Source organism: Phoca vitulina, unplaced genomic scaffold (genome assembly GCF_004348235.1).
Source record: "Phoca vitulina isolate PV1807 unplaced genomic scaffold, GSC_HSeal_1.0 scaffold38, whole genome shotgun sequence".
NCBI classification, from domain to species: domain Eukaryota; kingdom Metazoa; phylum Chordata; class Mammalia; order Carnivora; family Phocidae; genus Phoca; species Phoca vitulina.
The window spans coordinates 4,947,583-4,965,272 of record NW_022589741.1 but is presented as its reverse complement, the minus strand read 5'-3'; the positions used below and the strand labels follow the sequence as shown (position 1 = coordinate 4,965,272).

The following is a 17,690-nucleotide window of genomic DNA, read 5'->3' as shown; positions in this document are numbered from 1 at the left end:
TGAACTTAGCATAGTAAGTAGATATCTCTAGGGGGATAAATAGTGGTTTGTGTTTTGGTCAATTTGGAAATCTAGGAGGGAATACGAGAAATGCCAAAAACTTGTCAAGAGGATGTTATTTTGAATTGTCTATACAAGTACATCATAACCTGTATTTCTTGGACTCATTGAATAAAAATCTCTTTCATTTTGTAAGTAGTATCTGTTATTAAACTTGAAATTGCTATATTTGATATCTTTTTTTTTCCTAAATCTGATATCTTGATGTTAGTGAAGCTTAAAACAGACTTTTGTTTCTTTTGCTAAAAGTGTCATTGAGGCCTTGGAACATCAAATTTTTTTATCAATTAAAAAAAGTGTATTTTGTATTTGTTGAGTGTCTGACACTGTAGTTTTACAAGATAATGAAAAATACAGCACGACTCCTGTTCTTGAGGAACCTGAGGGTCCAGTTGGAGAGACAGCCTAGTTTTCTTCTACAGAGGTTTCTTTGTTGTGGATGTTAATTGAATGTAAGGCATATTATAGAAGCCCTGAATGTATATTCAGTTTACAGATGTTTTTCACGTTCAAGGCCATCTTTTTGGATACTTTTGGTCAATTTTTAAGGAGAAGGGTTGCCTCTCTAGATTACTTAGCTGTTTATAATTTCTAAGAGGATAAAATGTTACCAGGACCGGTTGAGGGTCACTGTAGTGTACGTGGTAGTGTGATCCTGATGTGCGCAGGATACAAGGTAACCCGTCTGTTGTCACCTGCAGGTGTCAGAGCTGTCGGGCTTTCTCCAATGTCCGCATGAAGTGTTTAGAGCTGCCCTTCACACAGTAGCAGAGACTAGCTGTCTCCCACCCATTTCTCCAGGTTCGGCACGCTCTGATGAGAGTTAGGGAGAGTTCCCAAAGCCGTGAACGCTGCCGCCCACTTCTGAGCTGCCACATGATTTCTCACCGTGGCTTCTCTGGAACACCGCTCCTTCCTCCTGTATTTCCTGCAGTGAAAAGATGCGTCTCCCAGACTTCGGCCGGAGATACAGGGAAATTACAGCATAGCAGAGAACAGGCAGGGATTTAAAATGAGTGTTAGCCATGATTGCAGGGAACGGGGAACAACTTCAGAATTCATTTAATTAGGATGTTAACTAGGATAACAGTGTATCCTCAGCTTCCCTTGTCATCCCCTGGACTTGACGGTGTTCTCCTTAGGGTGTGCTGATCCGCTGAAGGAGGCGATGCCTGTCGTCACTGAGATGATGGGCTCTCGAGTCCCCACTGGCTGGGTGCAAGTCCTGGCCCTGTGACTTACCATCTTTGTCACTTCAGGATCGTTACTCAGCATTCTGGGCTTCATGTCCTCATCTGTAAAATGGACGCAGCAGTACCATCTCAAGGTGTTATTGTGAGAATTGAGACCATCCGTATAAACTCCTTCAAATAGTGTTCATTAAATGCTTGTGATCATAACCAAATGACACCTCCTCCTAGGTCTTGTTGTTTTTCCAAGAGTGCTAGGGCCCCAGAACTCCTGTTTCCTTTGCTCACCAGGAGAAAAACCCTAACTCCTGTTAATTCAGCTAAATTTCTTCTGGTTAGGCCAGGCCCATCAAGATGCTTTCCGAAATAAAAGGACCTTAATCCCAGGATGAACTAGGCATCTGCATTATCAGGCTTGCAGAATTGCAGTTCATGTCTTGTTGCAGATGGATTTTTCCCCTTTTTTTCATTTAGACCCCTCACACATGTAATTGGACTTGTTAGGTAAGAGCTATTTTTAAACTGATAAATCAGAGCCTGCTTATCCCTAGCCACCAAATTTGCATTGATTTGCTTGTTTTTTTAAGAAAACATACCTTATGGGGCACCTGGGTGGCTCAGTTGGTTAAGCGACTGCCTTCGGCTCAGGTCATGATCCTGGAGTCCCTGGATCGAGTCCCGCATCGGGCTCCCTGCTCGGCAGGGAGCCTGCTTCTCCCTCTGACCCTCCCCTCTCATGTGCTCTCTCTCTCTCTCTCATTCTCTCTGTCTCAAATAAATAAATAAAATCTTAAAAAAAAAAAAAAATAAGAAAACATACCTTATGAATCACTTGGATAAAAATGAACGGTTTATATTGCCCTATTTTTCATTAGGTTACCCTTTGGTCTGTGACAGCCAGATGAAGGAGACCCCCCCATCATTTCCAGAGAGTGCTAGAGAAGCCTCACAGCTGGAGCGAGAATACGTCCATCGAGTCTATGAAGAGATTGCTGAGCACTTCAGCAGCACAAGACACACCCCGTGGCCGCGCGTCGTGGACTTCTTGAAAGCTTTGCCAAGTGGTTCATTAGTGGCTGATGTTGGCTGTGGAAACGGAAAGTATCTTGGCATCAATAAGGAGTTATATATGGCAAGTCATTGTTGCTTCTGGCTCTCTTTTGGCTTTATTTGTTAAGTTGTTGTCACCTTCTGCCTTATGGTATAATGCTGTTTTTTAAAAGGTCATTATAAAAGTTATAACCAACAGATGGAAAATTAATGAGCACTCCTATTCTTTTTTATTCCCCTGAGAATTTGTGGGTATGCATGCCATTATTTGTAGTGTATGTGTGTGGTTTTTTTTCCCCTTCCCGTTAGATTGTGCTTATTTTATCAGTAAAACTGTCTTATATTTATTAAACTCTTTACAGGTCAGAAGGGATGTTTAGAGAAGCCACTTTCTTTGCTTAGATCCTCCTAAGTATGAGAAAGTTAAAGCTGATATTTTCATGTGTCTCTTATAAATGAAGCAACCGAGACTCACAGACTGTATTACTTCCCTGCTGTCGTATAATTAGGGGACATAACTGAGACTTGAACTCGTGCCTCTGATGCCAATATAGTGTTCTTTCATTCACAGTAGGAAAAAATAAAAGTTACTGTTTATTGGTGTCTTACTGTTGAGGAAACTAGGGCTTAAGGAACTTAAACCAAGTGACCGAGGTTACAGCTCGAGGCCCAGGATCTGAACCCACTTCTTTATCGTGCCAAATTTGTTTCCAGTTGCTATGATTTCCTTTCCTGCGGTTCACTTTTTTTCCTGCCATGCTGGGAAGGAGAACATTCTCCCTACACTGGTGCATTATTGTAAATACCCATATCAACGCTGCTCTTGGGAGGACTGAAACTTCCCTTTCTCAAGATTAGGGGCAGGAGGACTAGAGTAAGGAGGGAGGTGGGGACAACGGAGCAGTCCACACTCACGGGCTCCTGGAGGACGTCACGTGGCACGTCATCTGTATCTTTACCTCCTCCTTGATAGTACGCACCTGCCTGAGGAAAGTGAGTTACGCTGCAGGGTTCATGCATTAAGAGACAGATAAAAGCATAGCTTTTCATCAAGATAAGATATTAGTATCCATGTATTGTCATTATGTTTACAATTAAATTTTAGTTTATCAAGAATAAGGTTTAATGAGTTAGGTTTGTTCATGTGGAAGAAGTAGGTTTTGATGTGCCACTTAAAATCCAAGTGATATCTGCTGATATTTTAGTCTTAAGGTATTGGCCAAGACGTCTCTCAGTGAGCTCTGCTCTTGCACCTTCCTGATGCTAACCCCCAGCTTTACGGAGTCAGGCAGCACTCGTGACAGCGAAGCGAGGTGGAGGTCAACCACACTGACGTAGTCCTACTGACTGCGTTATCCTGTTAAAATTGAGAAACATGATTTCCTGGTAAACTGAGCCCAAAGATCTGAATCTGTTCAAGACAGAATACATTTAGAAGAATGAGAAAATCACAAGTATAGTCACTTTCCACTATTTATACTCATTTCATGGTTGGCAGTTTGTGATTCGCAGTCTGACCTCCCGGGAAGGCTCAGTAGGTGTTGGTTCAATGCAGGAATGAAGACGCCTTGTCTGGCTGGAGTTACGGTTGTCATTATACCAGAAATGGAGTCACATATGATCGAAGGAAGCTGCCGAAGCTCCAACCTGTATGTTTGAGTGTATTTTCGGCAGCTGTCTTTGAGCCTGAAAATATGTGCATTTTTTGATATTCATGAGGGAATGTGACCTGGGACATTCATTCTAGGTATTCACACGTAGGATTGTCTTAGAATTAAAAAACAAGTTTATATTATTATTACATGCTTCCTTAACAAAATGTATTTTTGAAATACTACCAGGATGAGAGGTTGTGTCCAGCCTTTGTTCCGTGCGGTCACAATAACATTTGTGGAGTGAAGTGTTTCATACACATCAATTATTTGGTTCTCATCTCATCCCTGAGAAGTAGGCATTTTTATGACGAGGAAGCAGAAGTTAAGTGGCTTTCCTAGGTTGTCCAGCTAGTTCAGCTCGGGACTTGAGGTTGCTGTTTTCAATGTAGTCGACGGGCTTCGCCTTTTCCCCCGCACTCTGAACCCCTTATTGCCAGTCTCATCTCCCCATAGTGCTTGTTTCCTTAGTAGCTTAAAAAATGTGGTGTTTTTTTTGTTTTTTGTTTTTTTTAAGATTTTATTTATTTATTCATGAGAGACAGAGAGAGAGAGAGGCAGAGGGAGAAGCAGGCTCCCAAGGAGCAGGGAGCTCGACGCGGGGCTCGATCCCAGGACCCTGAGATCATGACCTGAGCTGAAGGCAGACGCTTAACCATCTGAGCCACCCAGGCGCCCAAAAATGTGGTGTTTTTTAAGTAATAATAATACAGCCGCAGTTCAGAAAATGGACAAAAGGAAGGGTGTTTGCCTGTAATCTTAACACCCTAAGAAAGCAGTTTCTCGTGGGAGATGTCCTTCCCATGTTTTTCCTGTAATGTTTGTATCGTCCCGAATACGCGTACACCTTGATGACTCATTCGTATCACTTCATATTTCTGTGTTGATGGAAATATATCAGTTCCTGGACTTAATAACACTCTTGATGGTTCCTTATGTTCAGTGTGGAGTTACTATAAATAACACAGTAACGAGCATCTCCCCTGAGAAACAGTCTGACGGGAAGGAAGAACGTGGGGTTTAGAGGGAGAAAAGCCCAGGTTTAAATCTCTGCTCCACCACTTAACTATTTTAACTTGGGGCAGATGACTTACGTGTGGTGAGACAAGTCTTCCTCATTTGCAGTGTAGTAACAGTAGCTAACTCAGGGTGTGTGTTCAGGGTTGAGGTCATTAATACAGAGAATCTGCGGTCATATCTGGTGGCTGCGCCAGTAAAAGGCAGGTTTTTTTTTTTTTTTTAGCTCATTTAGCTTTTTTCATATTTTGGATAATTTCTTTTTAGGATGAATTTTTAGAAGAGCAATTATTGGGTCAAAAGTTATGCACATTTTTGGGGCTCCTGGGTGGCTTATTTGGTTGAGCATCTGACTCTTGATCTCAGGGTCATGAGTTCAGGCTCCGCATTAGACTCCTCGCTGGACATGGAGCCTACTTTAAAAAAAAAAGTTGTGAACATTTTTATCCTTCTTAAAAAGTGGTGTACCAGATGGCTTTTGAAAACCGGTGGAGTCCATTTGCACTGTCCTAGTGCTTCGGAGAGCTGGTTTTATTGCTGCCATCCCCGTGGCGTATTTTGATTTTAAAATATTTTCGATGGGGCACCTGGGTGGCTCAGTCGTTAAGCATCTGCCTTCGGCTCAGGTCATGATCCCAGGGTCCTGGGATGGAGCCCCGCATCGGGCTCCCTGCTCTCAGGGAAGCCTGCTTCTCCCTCTCCCACTCCCTGCTTGTGTTCCCTCTCTCGCTGTGTGTCTCTCTCTGTCAAATAAATAAAATCTTAAAAAATATATATATTTTCGATACTTCACTGGGAGAAAAATGAAACCTAGTTTTGTAGTTTGCACCTTTGACTACTAGGTCGAATGTTTTTCATTTTTTACCAGTCTTCCCAGAATTGCGTGTTTAATGTTTTGTTGAAGATTTTAAAAAATTATAAAGGAGTGTAAGTATACATTTCAAGCCCAACCAGTGTGTGTTTTCATGTCACTGACTTCCGTCCAGCACACAGAATTACGTAGCCTTACATGAGTCCTTTAATAAATGTGTTTATAAATTGTATTTATAAATAAGCCACTTTCTGTCACACTGTTGACATTATGCATCGTGATTAGGGAGACCTTCAAATCCTGGGTACTGTCCTTGGTACAGAGACTTAAGGAAATTTAAGAATAGAAAGGGAAGAGAGAAAATTAGTGATGATTGGATGAGAGTGTATATAAGACTTGGGCAGAATCAGCGCAGGATGAAGGTCATGCGCCAGGCGCGAGTCCTGTCTACCCTAGACCTGCTGCTCTGTGGGTCAGACCGCCCTCCGTACCGATGGGCAGCTGGAGGAAGGACATCTCTTCCTGTTTGGTTTGGCTGCTCTTCTCCTTGTTCTGCCTTATCTGTGGTTTTCGGGTAATAACTTTCCTTCTTGGTTGAGCTCTCTCTCCTGGTATTTGTTTTGTAGTAAAGTTGGATTAGCAAGATTTGTAGCAGTCTGTCAGAATTGGACAGACTTGAGACTTCTGACTCCATGAACTGAATTTTATTGTAAAAAAAGGTGGCAAGCCCCTCAATGTAATACGCGTATTATTTGAGTGGTATTGTCAGCTTGATATTGTGACTGCTGGCTCGGCGGCACAGAATATGGAGGAAAAGAAATAAAAGTAATAAGCCAGTTATGTATCCTATGTAGGTAAAGACAGCAGTCAGTTGGGAATTGTGCCACTGTGTTATTAATGGGCCCTTTGTACTTCCTTATCGTAAAATATATCAAAGGGACATTGCCATACCTCACCTCTAGCTCGGTGCCTTTTATTATACCTCAAAAATTAATGCAGCTCTAGGATAGAGAAAGAAGCTGTTTAATACCAATTAGAAATTGAGCAAATTCATATTAAGTATGCCTAGCATGGCAGTAAGATTTAACTTAGTAAGACTTGTTTTGACATGAGGGCTCCTATTCTTTATTCTCAGATAGACTGAGGCAACCCTAATAATCAGTGCTCACTGCATCTAAAATTCAAATGAGTAAATACAAGCTTGAGGTGGCCGCTTCCATCTGCTGAAATCTACTTTCACGTTTCTTTTTCCCTATTGTAGAGAGTGAGTTAGGAAGAACTATCTGGGGATGATTATTAATTAGTGATTTAACATTTCTTATGCCCCTCCCCCCTCCCAGTGCTCCCTCAGTTTACCTGTGCACATTGTCCTCCATGCACACACGCACGCACACGCATGTACTCTTAGGACTAAACAGCAGAACTGTGTACAAAAATAACAGAGCTTGAGAGGAGACAGGCAGTCCTGCTCCCAAACACGTCCCGTAGACCTTAGTAACAGTCCCTGCCTGGGGAGACCAGGGGATGCTGCCGTTCCTTCGGGTGGTCGGCTTACACTAAAAGGTTTAATTAAATAGCATTTTGCAAATGTTGAATTCAGCACTTTGTTTTTGAGATATATATATATATATATATATATATGTAGGTTAGGTTATATTTAGCAGAACAAGACTCAAAAGCTTTAAAAAAATGAAATCGTTTTGGTTTTTTATAGTTTGGGGATTTTATTTTCTGATTGTACAGTAATATGTACTGAAAAGTAAGAAACCGCAGGCCAAGCCCTCAGCCGTCCTCCTGCCATCTGGGCCATCACAGTATAGTTTGTCGTGTTGAGTGACACCTGGGGCCCCCCACCAAAGACTGAATGTGTTTATGGGATAATTTCCATTTTTATACGTGTGATGTTACGAAAAGATGTCGGTTCCGGTCGGTGATGTGTAGATGCCCGTTAGGACTTGCCGTTTCCCGCGCCATCTCTAACCCTGTGTCCCGCGGGTGTGAGTCAGTGTGACGCCCGAGGGCCTCCCGCCGCCCGCAGCGGACTGCGCTCCGTGGCGTCGCGCGTGGTGGCGACTACGCCGTGGCTCTCCTTCTCAGGACGTCTGGACGAGCCCTTCCTCTCTTGCAGGTTGGTTGTGATCGGAGCCAGGCCCTCGTGGGCATCTGCCGCGAGCGGCGCTCGGAGGTGCTGGTCGGGGACGCGCTGGCCGTGCCCCTGCGCGGCGGCTCGTGGGACGCCTGCATCTCCGTTGCTGTGACGCACCATCTCGCCACGGCCGTGAGTGCCGCCCTCTCCGCGGGGACGGGAGCGGGGGCGGGGGCGGGGGCGGACGCGGCTTTCCCTCCCTCCCTYCCCGCCCGGGGCCTGCCGGTTGCCGGCGGGGATCAGCGAGCSGAGCGGAGCGGGGGCGCCGGGGCGGACGCGGCTTTCCCTCCCTCCCTTCCCGCCCGGGGCCTGCCGGTTGCCGGCGGGGATCAGCGAGCCGAGCGGGCCGCGCGGTTCTGCCGGCCGGCCGAGTGCGCCCCAGCCCCGACCGGCTCCCCGAAGCAGGGTCTCCCGTTCCAGCCGCCGCGGACCCGGGAGCTCGCCCGCCCTGGGCCGCCGCCCGCTCAGCCCTGCCCGCCCTGACCTTCGCGAGTCTTCCTTCCCATCCCGCTGTTGTTCTTTTCTCCAAACTCGCTGGTAGGAGTCTGTCCCTCGTGCTTTAATTCGTCTTAGAAGGTCCTGATTTCAAAATAAGTCAATTTAATGTTCTGTATTTTTCTTATAAGAAAAAACGGCTTATTTTTCCTGTGTCACTGGTCTGTCCCCTCACGTGAGCGGTGATTTTACAGGTCGCCGTGTGCTGCCCGCACTCGGGGTCTCCTGCACCCGACGACCTGCGTGAATGCGAAACGAAGTCCAAGAACCCCCTGTGCCTCTGTTTTATTAGCACAAATAAAAATGTCCTCTTCCCTGTGTTTTAAACTTTTTTCCCCCTTAATCACAGAACAAAATCCCCCCCCCTTTTTTTATATATTTTGTTAGATTTTCTGGGCTGTTCAACTTAATTAAAATCGGTGATACTGGGCGCCTGGGTGGCTCAGTCGTTAAGCGTCTGCCTTCGGCTCAGGTCATGGTCCCAGGGTCCTGGGATCGAGCCCCACATCAGGCTCCCTGCTCAGCGGGAAGCCTGCTTCTCCCTCTCCCACTCCCCCTGCTTGTGTTCCCTCTCTCGCTGTCTCTCTCTCTGTCAAATAAACAAATAAAACCTTTAAGAAAAAAAGTCAGTGATACTTCCGTCAGTTCCACTTTCCCGTTGCCGCGTCTGCTCTCGGCTGACAAAGGACCACGTGTCGCTTTCTCCCCAGGAGCGTCGAGCGGCGGCTCTGCAAGAACTTGTTCGACTCCTGAGACCCGGGGGCATGGCGCTCGTTTACGTGTGGGCGATGGAACAGGAATATGAGAAGAAGAAATCCAAGTACCTTGGAGGGAGCGCACGTCGCCGAGGAGAGGCGGAGGCGACCCCCAGCGACGCAGCCGAGCCGGGGCCGCCGGCCGAGCAGGTGCCCGAGGCGGGCGCCCAGGACACCCCGCGTCCCGACGCCCGGGCGGCAGGGGGTGGCGCCGGCCGACTCACGGATGCCACGCTGCCGGTCCACACGAACAGGACCTCTTTTCGCTCTCAGGACGTCCTGGTGCCCTGGCACCGTCGGGGGGGCCCCGGGAGAGGCGGGCCCGTGCTCCATCGGTACTACCACGTGTTCCGTGCGGGCGAGCTGGAGGAGGCCTGCCGGCGCCTGAGTCACGTCCGCCTGCTGCGGAGCTACTACGATCAGGGCAACTGGTGCGTGGTTCTGCAGAAGGCCTGACGCCGACGGGGCTGCGGGCGGAGCGCTCGGCGCGGTCCGTAAAGGGCACTGAGCTCGCCGGCGTCCGCGGCCACGGCAGGCTCGTGCGGAAGCGCCAGAGGAGCGGGCCTGAGAGAAGTTCGGGAGCAGATGCTTAGGACACACCCAGGCCGCTACTACGGCCGACCTGCTTCCCTCCGTAAATGTGGGCTTCTCCTGAACGGGGAGGACCAGCGCCAGTTTGTAGAAGCGAGTGAAGCCGTCTGCGAAGTATTTGGGTCCTGGGGCGAGAATACCGCGCCTTGAAGATGAACTTCTGCTGGACATGTTACTAATGAGCTAAGTCACGTAGAATCCTAGTGGTGTAATCGTACAACATTTTAATAAAGAAAATATTCTTGGTCAGTAGAGAATTGTCTCAAGTTTTATCTCTTTGATTATTAATGCTGTAAAATCACAGCTGATGACCACTCTGTCCCCTCACCTTACTAACACAGGGCTTGACACATAGTAGGTGCCCAGTAAGATTTTAGTCCATCAGATAATAGCCACACCTTAGTAGGAGCTTCATCCAACAAATCCTCATCGAACCCCTACTATGTATCAGTTACTATTGTAGGACCTGGGAGTGGAGCAGCAAACAAGAATAAAAGCTCTTGCCCTTCTGGAACTTCGTGGTAGAAGGAGGACAGACAATAGGCAAATAAACAGACACTGTGTGCTCGACGGTGATACATGCCATGGGGGAAAGTAAGATGAGAGTGGGAGGGTGCACCTGAGAACAAGAGTTATTTTTATTTATTTATTTTCAAATATTTTATTTATTTATTTGAGAGAGAGCGAGCATGAGGGGGTGAGGGTCAGGGGGAGAAGCAGACTCCCTGCTGAGCAGGGAGCCTGATGTGGGACTCGATCCCGGGACTCCAGGATCATGTCCTGAGCCGAAGGCAGTCACTTAACCAACTGAGCCACCCAGGTGCCCAAAAGAGTTATTTTTAAAGGGCTGAGATAGCCACTAATCCTGACTGTAGTTTATTACCAAGAATTAATTGGTACCCCTAATGCATCGAGTTAGGTGCTAAAGGCAACCCCAATATGCTCTTGTAACTCCTTTGTTCAAATAGCAAAAGTTAGAATTGTCAGTCAGACCTAATGCCCGTAGAGCCAAAGCTATGGTGTTACTATTGGGTATTTCTGGTCCATTCATAGTTTGTTCTAGTCCAGGTGCAATCAGCAGTTTTTACCCAACTATGTCATAGTGACTCAGTTAACTTACCATTTAGGTCAAGTTTCCAGGAGGAACAAAGGTAGAAAGTTGACCATAGGTCAAACGATCACGCAGAAAGGAAAGGACTTTTTTTTTTTTTAATATTTTACTGCCGGCGTATGTTGCTTTATAGTCGTAATGCTTAAGACAACTTCAAGAAAAATTCCTTTCCGTGAATGATGATGCGCAGACGATTGTGTCTCTTATTAGTGTTCATAATGTTTATTTTCAGGCATCAAGCTTCCAGAAACTGGTGGTGATCAATAGGTCTTAGGTGAGACAATGAATATTTTTGTCATGGAATTTAACTACAAGATTATAATTGTTCCCTCCAGATGAGTTTATAAGGTTCATGATATGGAAAGGAAAAATAAACGGCTAAAAAGCCGTTTTAATCTGATAGAAATTCTAGGACTTCATATCGCAATATGAACTTCAGCTCATGCTAATATATTTTAAACTCTGGATGGAATCGATGATTTCCAAGGAAGACGCAAATACCAACATTACCTCGAGAAGAGGTAGAAAACAGCACAGGAGTTCAGAACTTGACTCTTGGATCAGATTTGAAATTGAACTCTTGATCTGCCGTTTTTTTAGCTATGGGACTCTGGACAAATTCCCTAACTTTTCCATGCTTCAGTGTCTCAGCTGTAAAGTTGGAAGATTTGTTATGAAATTAGCTGAAATAATACTTACAGAGTTCTTAGAGTGGTACAAAAATATAGTAAGCATTTGGGGAAAATGTTTATTACCGTTGCTCCCAGAGAAAGCCCACAGGAGTTTTAAGTATTGAGTGATGTCAAATCTAATTTGTTAATTGTATAATCAAAACCTATGTTTTTACTGATTTTTTTTTTATCTGTTTTGTTCTTATCAGGTGCAACAGATGAATCAAAATTTCCTGCTATGATTGTGGATTTCTCTATTTGTCCTTCTAGGTCTATTCAATAACAAGGCAAAACTGGAAAAAATCCAAATGTCCATCAGCAGTAGAGTGAGTAAATAATGGTCAATTCATTGTCACTGCATGAGTGACGACAGTGAATAAACTGTCCTTACAAGGTGCATTATGAATGGATCTCAGATACATAATGCTGCGTGGAAGACGTAATAACCATACGACTCCTGCAGAGTTCAGGTGTGTCTCTTAAGACCACCTTCTCTTCTGGCGTCAACTGCCAGTTCGGAGGGGCTCCCACCAGCACCCTCGGGTTTCGTAATTTGCTAGAAGGGCTCATAGAACTCACAGAGACTGTTATACTCATGACCATAGTTTATTAGAGCAAAAGGATACAGATTAAAATCAGTCAAGGGAAGAGGTGCGTGGTGCCAAGTGCAGGAGCATTACTTGCATGGAATTTCCAGTCGTCCACTCCCAGTGGGATTTGGACGGAGCTGATTTCTCCCAGCAAGATATAGGACAATACACCTGGAGTGTTGCCAACCAGGGAGGTGCCCCGGAGGCTTGGTGTTCAGTGAGGGCCTAACTACATGCTGCTGACCTTTAATCGCTAGCTCCTCTGGAGGTCAGGCTGATAACCACTGGGCCCAGCGCCCCCAGGTAAACAGATACTTACCAGGCAGGGTATTGCAAGGGCTTAGATATCAGCTTCCAGGAGCCTAAGGCAAAGGCCAGACCTCTTCTTGGATAAGGTTAACTCTACTACACAGTGTTCTTGAGGTGAGAGTTTAAAAACAAGCAATATTCTACTTTTACAAGACTAGATAATAGTGAACTTTCGAAAAGAAGGAGTGAATGGGCCTTCTGGGTGTTCACAGTGTTCTTTCTCTGGGGAGCATTTACATGGGTGCTTGCTTGGTGTTAACTCACATACTAAGTGTGTGATAAGACCCTTATGATTTGTATACCTTTATGTGTAATATAAACTTCAAAATTCAAAACAGTTTGGGGGCGTCTAGGTGGCTCAGTCGGTTAGGCGTCTGACTCCTGATTTTGGCTCAGGTCATGATCTCAGGTCATGGGATCGAGCCCCGTGTTGGGCTCTGCGCTCAGTGCAGAATCTGCCGGTCCCTCTCCCTCTGCTCCTCCCCCACTCACACTATCCTCTCTCTCTCTCTCAGATAAATAAATAAATAAAATCTTTTCAAAAAGAATTTAAAACAATTTGTAAAAGAAAGTTCAAAAGACACAGTTAAATATTTCAAATATATTTTTATGTCAGCTTCTATGAGGTATAATTTGCATATAATATTAACCGATTTTAAGTGTGTAATTTGATGAGTTTTGACTCATTGCAACAGATAGTCATGTAATCATTCCCACAATCAAGATAGAGACCAGTTCCATCACCCCGAAACGTTCCTTCCTGCCCCTTTGCGATTGGTTCCCTCTTGTGGCCAAGACTGATCTGCTTTCTATCGCTATACTTCTGCCCTTTCTAGAATTTCTGGAATCATACTCTTGTAGACTTTTATGTCTTTTTTTTTTTTTACTCAAGAGAGTTACTTTTGAGATGCATCTTTGTTCTTGCATATATCAATAGTTTGTTCCTTTTATTGCTGAGTAGTATTCTATTGTAAAGATTTATCACAATCTGGTTATCCATTCACCAGATGATAGACATTTGGGCTATTTCCAGTTCAGAACTTCTAATTTTTTTAAGGCTGCTCTGAACATTTAGGAGCACATTTGTGTGTCTATATGTTTTCATTTCTCTTGGGTAGATACCTCAGAGACGAATCCTGGGTCATAGGGTAAGTGTATGTTTAACCCGACGCCAGCAAACTTTTCCAGAGTGGTGGTTCCAGTTTGGTAGCCCACTGGCCATGTTTGAGAGTTCAGTGACGCCACATCCTTGCGAACACTTGTGTTATCAGTCGTTTTAGTATTAGCCCTTCTACTGTGTGTGTGTAGTAGCATCTTTCCATATTTTTAATTTGCATTTCCCTAAACACAAGTGATGTGGAGCATTTTTACATTATTTGCTATTTGTATGTAGTCATCGGTGAAGTGTTGGTTCAAATCTTCTGTCAGTTTTTAAAAATTGAGTTGTCTTCTCTTTAATGAGTTATATAAGTTATATATATTCTAGATAAAGGTGCTTTATCATACATATATTTTGAAAGCATTTTCTCCTAGTCTGTGGCTTGCTTTCTTATTTTCTTTAATGTCTTTTGAAGAGCCAGCATTTTAAATTTTGATGAAACCCAATTTTTCCATTATTTTTTTAATTTTATAGGTTGTGCTTTTTGTGTTCTATTTAAGAAATTTTTGCCCAACTCAAATCACTAAGATTTTCTCTTATGTTGTAATTTATTTTTTAAGATTTTATTTATTTATTTGAAAGAGAGAGAATGAAAGAGAGAGAGAGAGAGCACATGAGAGGGGGGAGGGTCAGAGGGAGAAGCAGACTCCCCGCTGAGCAGGGAGCCCGATGCGGGACTCGATCCCTGGACTCCAGGATCATGACCTGAGCCGAAGGCAGTTGCTTAACCAACTGAGCCACCCAGGTGCCCCTCTTATGTTGTAATTTAGAAGTTTCATAGCTTTAGCCCTTACATTTAGGTCTATGATCCATTTCAAATTAATTTTTGTATACATGTTGTGAGGGTTGGCTTATTTTTTTTTTGCATGTTGCTATCCAGTTGTTCCAACATCATTTCGAAAAGGTAATTTTTTTTTCCCCAAATGAATTGCCTGACACCTTTGTGGAAAACCACTTGGCCGTACGGATGTGGTTATATTTCTGCATAGGGTTTTTTTTTTTTAATGTTTGTATCTGTTTTTACGCCAATACCTTACTGTTCGGGCGAGCATAGCTTCATAATAAGGTTTGGAATCAGGTTCCCAGCTTTGTCCTTTTATGCACTTAATCACAGCTTCAAAACACACAAAACAGAGACTGATCTAAGTAAGTGCAGGAAACATAGACACATCTGTAATTTTAGGTGGAAATTTCAGTGACTGACAGAACGAGTACGTAGAAAATCAGAAAGCGTAGAGCAGACATGAGCAACACAACCACCTAACCTTACTGATATTTGTAGAACAGTCCAGCCAACAACAGCAGGGGATACAAGAACATTTACTGAGAAAGACTGGCTTCCAGGTCATAAAACAAGACTTGATGATTTAGAAGGATTATAGTCATACAAAATATGCTCTCTGGCCACAGTGGAAATAACCCATAGATTCAGCAAGAATTCAAAAGGGAAAATAGAAAGTATTTTAAACTGAATGAGAATAAAAGCACAATATATCAAAATTTGTGCAGAGAAACAACAACAACAGAAACACAGCAGTCCTGACATTGCTATCCTTAGAAAGACTTACTTAGAAAGTTAGCCCTTGGCTGGTATCTCTGAATTTGGATTTGGGGAGGGGGGTTCCCCACTGCCCTAACTGATAAGATCAGCTCCCAGTGACTGAAGTGTTTGTACAAACATTATGGTTTGTGCTGAGCACCTGCTTTCCTTCTGGAAGTCTAGAATCTGGGTACCGGCCAGGCAGAGAGTGCCTACGTGACCAGCTCTCAGTAAAAAATGTGGGCACTGAGTCTCTAGCTTCTGTGGTTGGCAGCATTTAGTGCTGGGGGAATTAGTTATGTCCTGTGTGACTTTACTGGGAGAGGACTCTTGGAAGCTTGTGCCTGGTTTCCTCTGGACTTCACCCCGTGTACCTTTCCCGTTGCTGACTGTGATATATTTTGCTACAATAAATCTTAGCCCTGAGTGCAGTGATATGCTCAGTCCTGTGCATCCTCCTAGCAAATCACTGAACCTGGGGATCGACCTGGGGACTCCCAACATGTTGCTGAAGTAGTACTTAGGGGGATATTTATAGCACTAAATGCCTGTGTTAGAAAAGAAGAAAGGTCTCAAATACAAGAACCTCAACTTTCTTCTTACGAAACTAGAAAAAGAAGAGAAATGAAATGCAGAGTATGCAGATGAAAGGAGGTGATAAAGATCAGAACAGAAATCAATTACACAGGAAACAAAAACAATAAAGAAAATCAATGAAACCAAAAGCATGTTATTGTTGCCAATAAAACTGATAAACTTCTAGCCAGATTGAGTTGACCAGGGAGAGAATTCCATGAATTTTATAATCGGAAAATTCAATTAATAAAACATAATTAAGGTAGATTCTCATGAGCCCACTTTTAAAAGACTAATGGTGGAAAAACGTTTATTATTCCATTAATGAGGCTTCCCCCCCCCCCAGTACGATTTGCAGTAGGATTATTTCAAATGACAACCCAATTTAATGATGCAGTTTTTCTATAATCCATTGAGGAAAATAAGACACTGTTTATATATGAAAGAAATGTGATCTTAGCCAGTTCCTAAATATGTGTGAAGATTGTGTTTGAGAATTTGAGATTCCAAATAAAGTAAGTAAGCCATGTTGACTGACCATAAGGATAAAAATTCATTTAAAATGTATTATTTATTCTTTTTGCTTCTTTGAATATTTCTTTATTCCTTGACATTTAAAAAAAATTAAGAGCGATTCTCTCTTTGCATTATTCCCTTCCTGGCTTTCCCACTTGGGAATAGCAAGCGTGGCTGTCAGTCTGGGGTTTGCTAAGTGAGTCCGTCATTCTTGCCAGGAGCCTTAAGTCAGCTCCTGAATGTTGTCCACTCACAGTGGTCTGAGCAGGTATGACTTCTCTCTGCACCTCCCGTGTCCTGCTGCTTCTCGATTCCTAGCTTCATCTGTGTATTTTGTCTTCCCTTGAAGATGAAGAGGAGCATTTGAGGTCCAGTCTTGGTGGCCTTCTTCTCAAAGAACCTTCTTTAGTAGAAGTCTTGGTCTTGTCATAAAAGATTCCCATATAGAAAGAGAGAATGTACAATATGACTTCCAATTAATGTTTCCAGCTATGACCCCATCATTTTGAAGAATTATCATTTTAGCAGAGGGTGTTGGGGGGGACCAAGATATAGTGTGACTCACAATTCTTCCCTCTGCTGCTTGTTTGATCAGTTTCGAATGAAAATATCTGGGGGCTGAGGGTACGGATTATTTGTTTAGAAATATTAGCTCCCCACATGTGGCTTCAAAACCTTATTTATAGTTGGGAAGATACTCTGTTCAAATCAGCACTGGATAAAATAGGACAAACGCATAAGAAATAATAATGGAGCTCTGCTCTGATCCGAATCATATTTTCTATGCTCTAAGAATTATAGTCAGATCTTTGAAAATTAGTGTGAAGAGCAGAGTGGGGTGCAACTCTGTGCCTGCTTTACTTTTTAGGGTCCGCCTGGCTGAACACTCTTCCCTGGTGCCCTTCTGACCCGAGGCAAATGGGTTTAGTGGTTCTAGAAAGAATCAAGTGTTTTTAAGTCAAACATGGATTTGAAACTGAACTCTACTACTTACCAGCTGTAGGTCCCTGGGGAAGTCTATATTTGTAAAGAGAGGGTAATAATACCTACCTTGCAGGGTGTTGGGTGGATTATGTGAGGTTGCATGGAAGATATTACAGCATAGATGGCCAGTGAATACCAGCTTGTTCCTTCCCCATCTTCTGCCGAACTGCATCCCTGAGAGCAAATCTGGTCTTTACCTTTTCTAATCTGTGTGTGTGTGTGTGTGTGGTCAGTTTGACACAGGATTTAATTAACTAGTTAATCCAGTGCACATTTACTGATGGCTTACTACATGCCAGGCGCTGTGTTAAATGGTGGACGCATCAGTGAACATGAAGATCCTGTGCCCGTGGAGCTTACCTCTAGTTGGGGGGAGTCGTATCGTGCATGGTACGTGGTGGAATAGACAATAAGCAATAAACATAAGTAAGTAAACCATATATCATGTTATAAAGGGATGCGTTTTT

At 43.8% G+C, this 17,690-nt stretch overlaps 1 protein-coding gene across 6 annotated transcripts in view; it reads left to right on the top strand.

Annotated features, from left to right (window-relative positions):
• The window catches only part of ALKBH8 (alkB homolog 8, tRNA methyltransferase), a 57,149-nt gene extending 46,757 nt beyond the window's left edge, over positions 1-10,392 (top strand). For all 6 annotated transcript variants that reach the window (XM_032427832.1, XM_032427827.1, XM_032427828.1 and 3 more), the window contains 3 exons: positions 2,126-2,382; positions 7,909-8,058; positions 9,132-10,392. In XM_032427832.1, the coding sequence (XP_032283723.1) occupies positions 2,126-2,382; positions 7,909-8,058; positions 9,132-9,632 (908 nt within the window). In that variant the 3' untranslated portion in view covers positions 9,633-10,392. The remainder of the gene's footprint in view (positions 1-2,125; positions 2,383-7,908; positions 8,059-9,131) is intronic.
• The last annotated feature ends 7,298 nt before the right edge of the window (positions 10,393-17,690 follow it).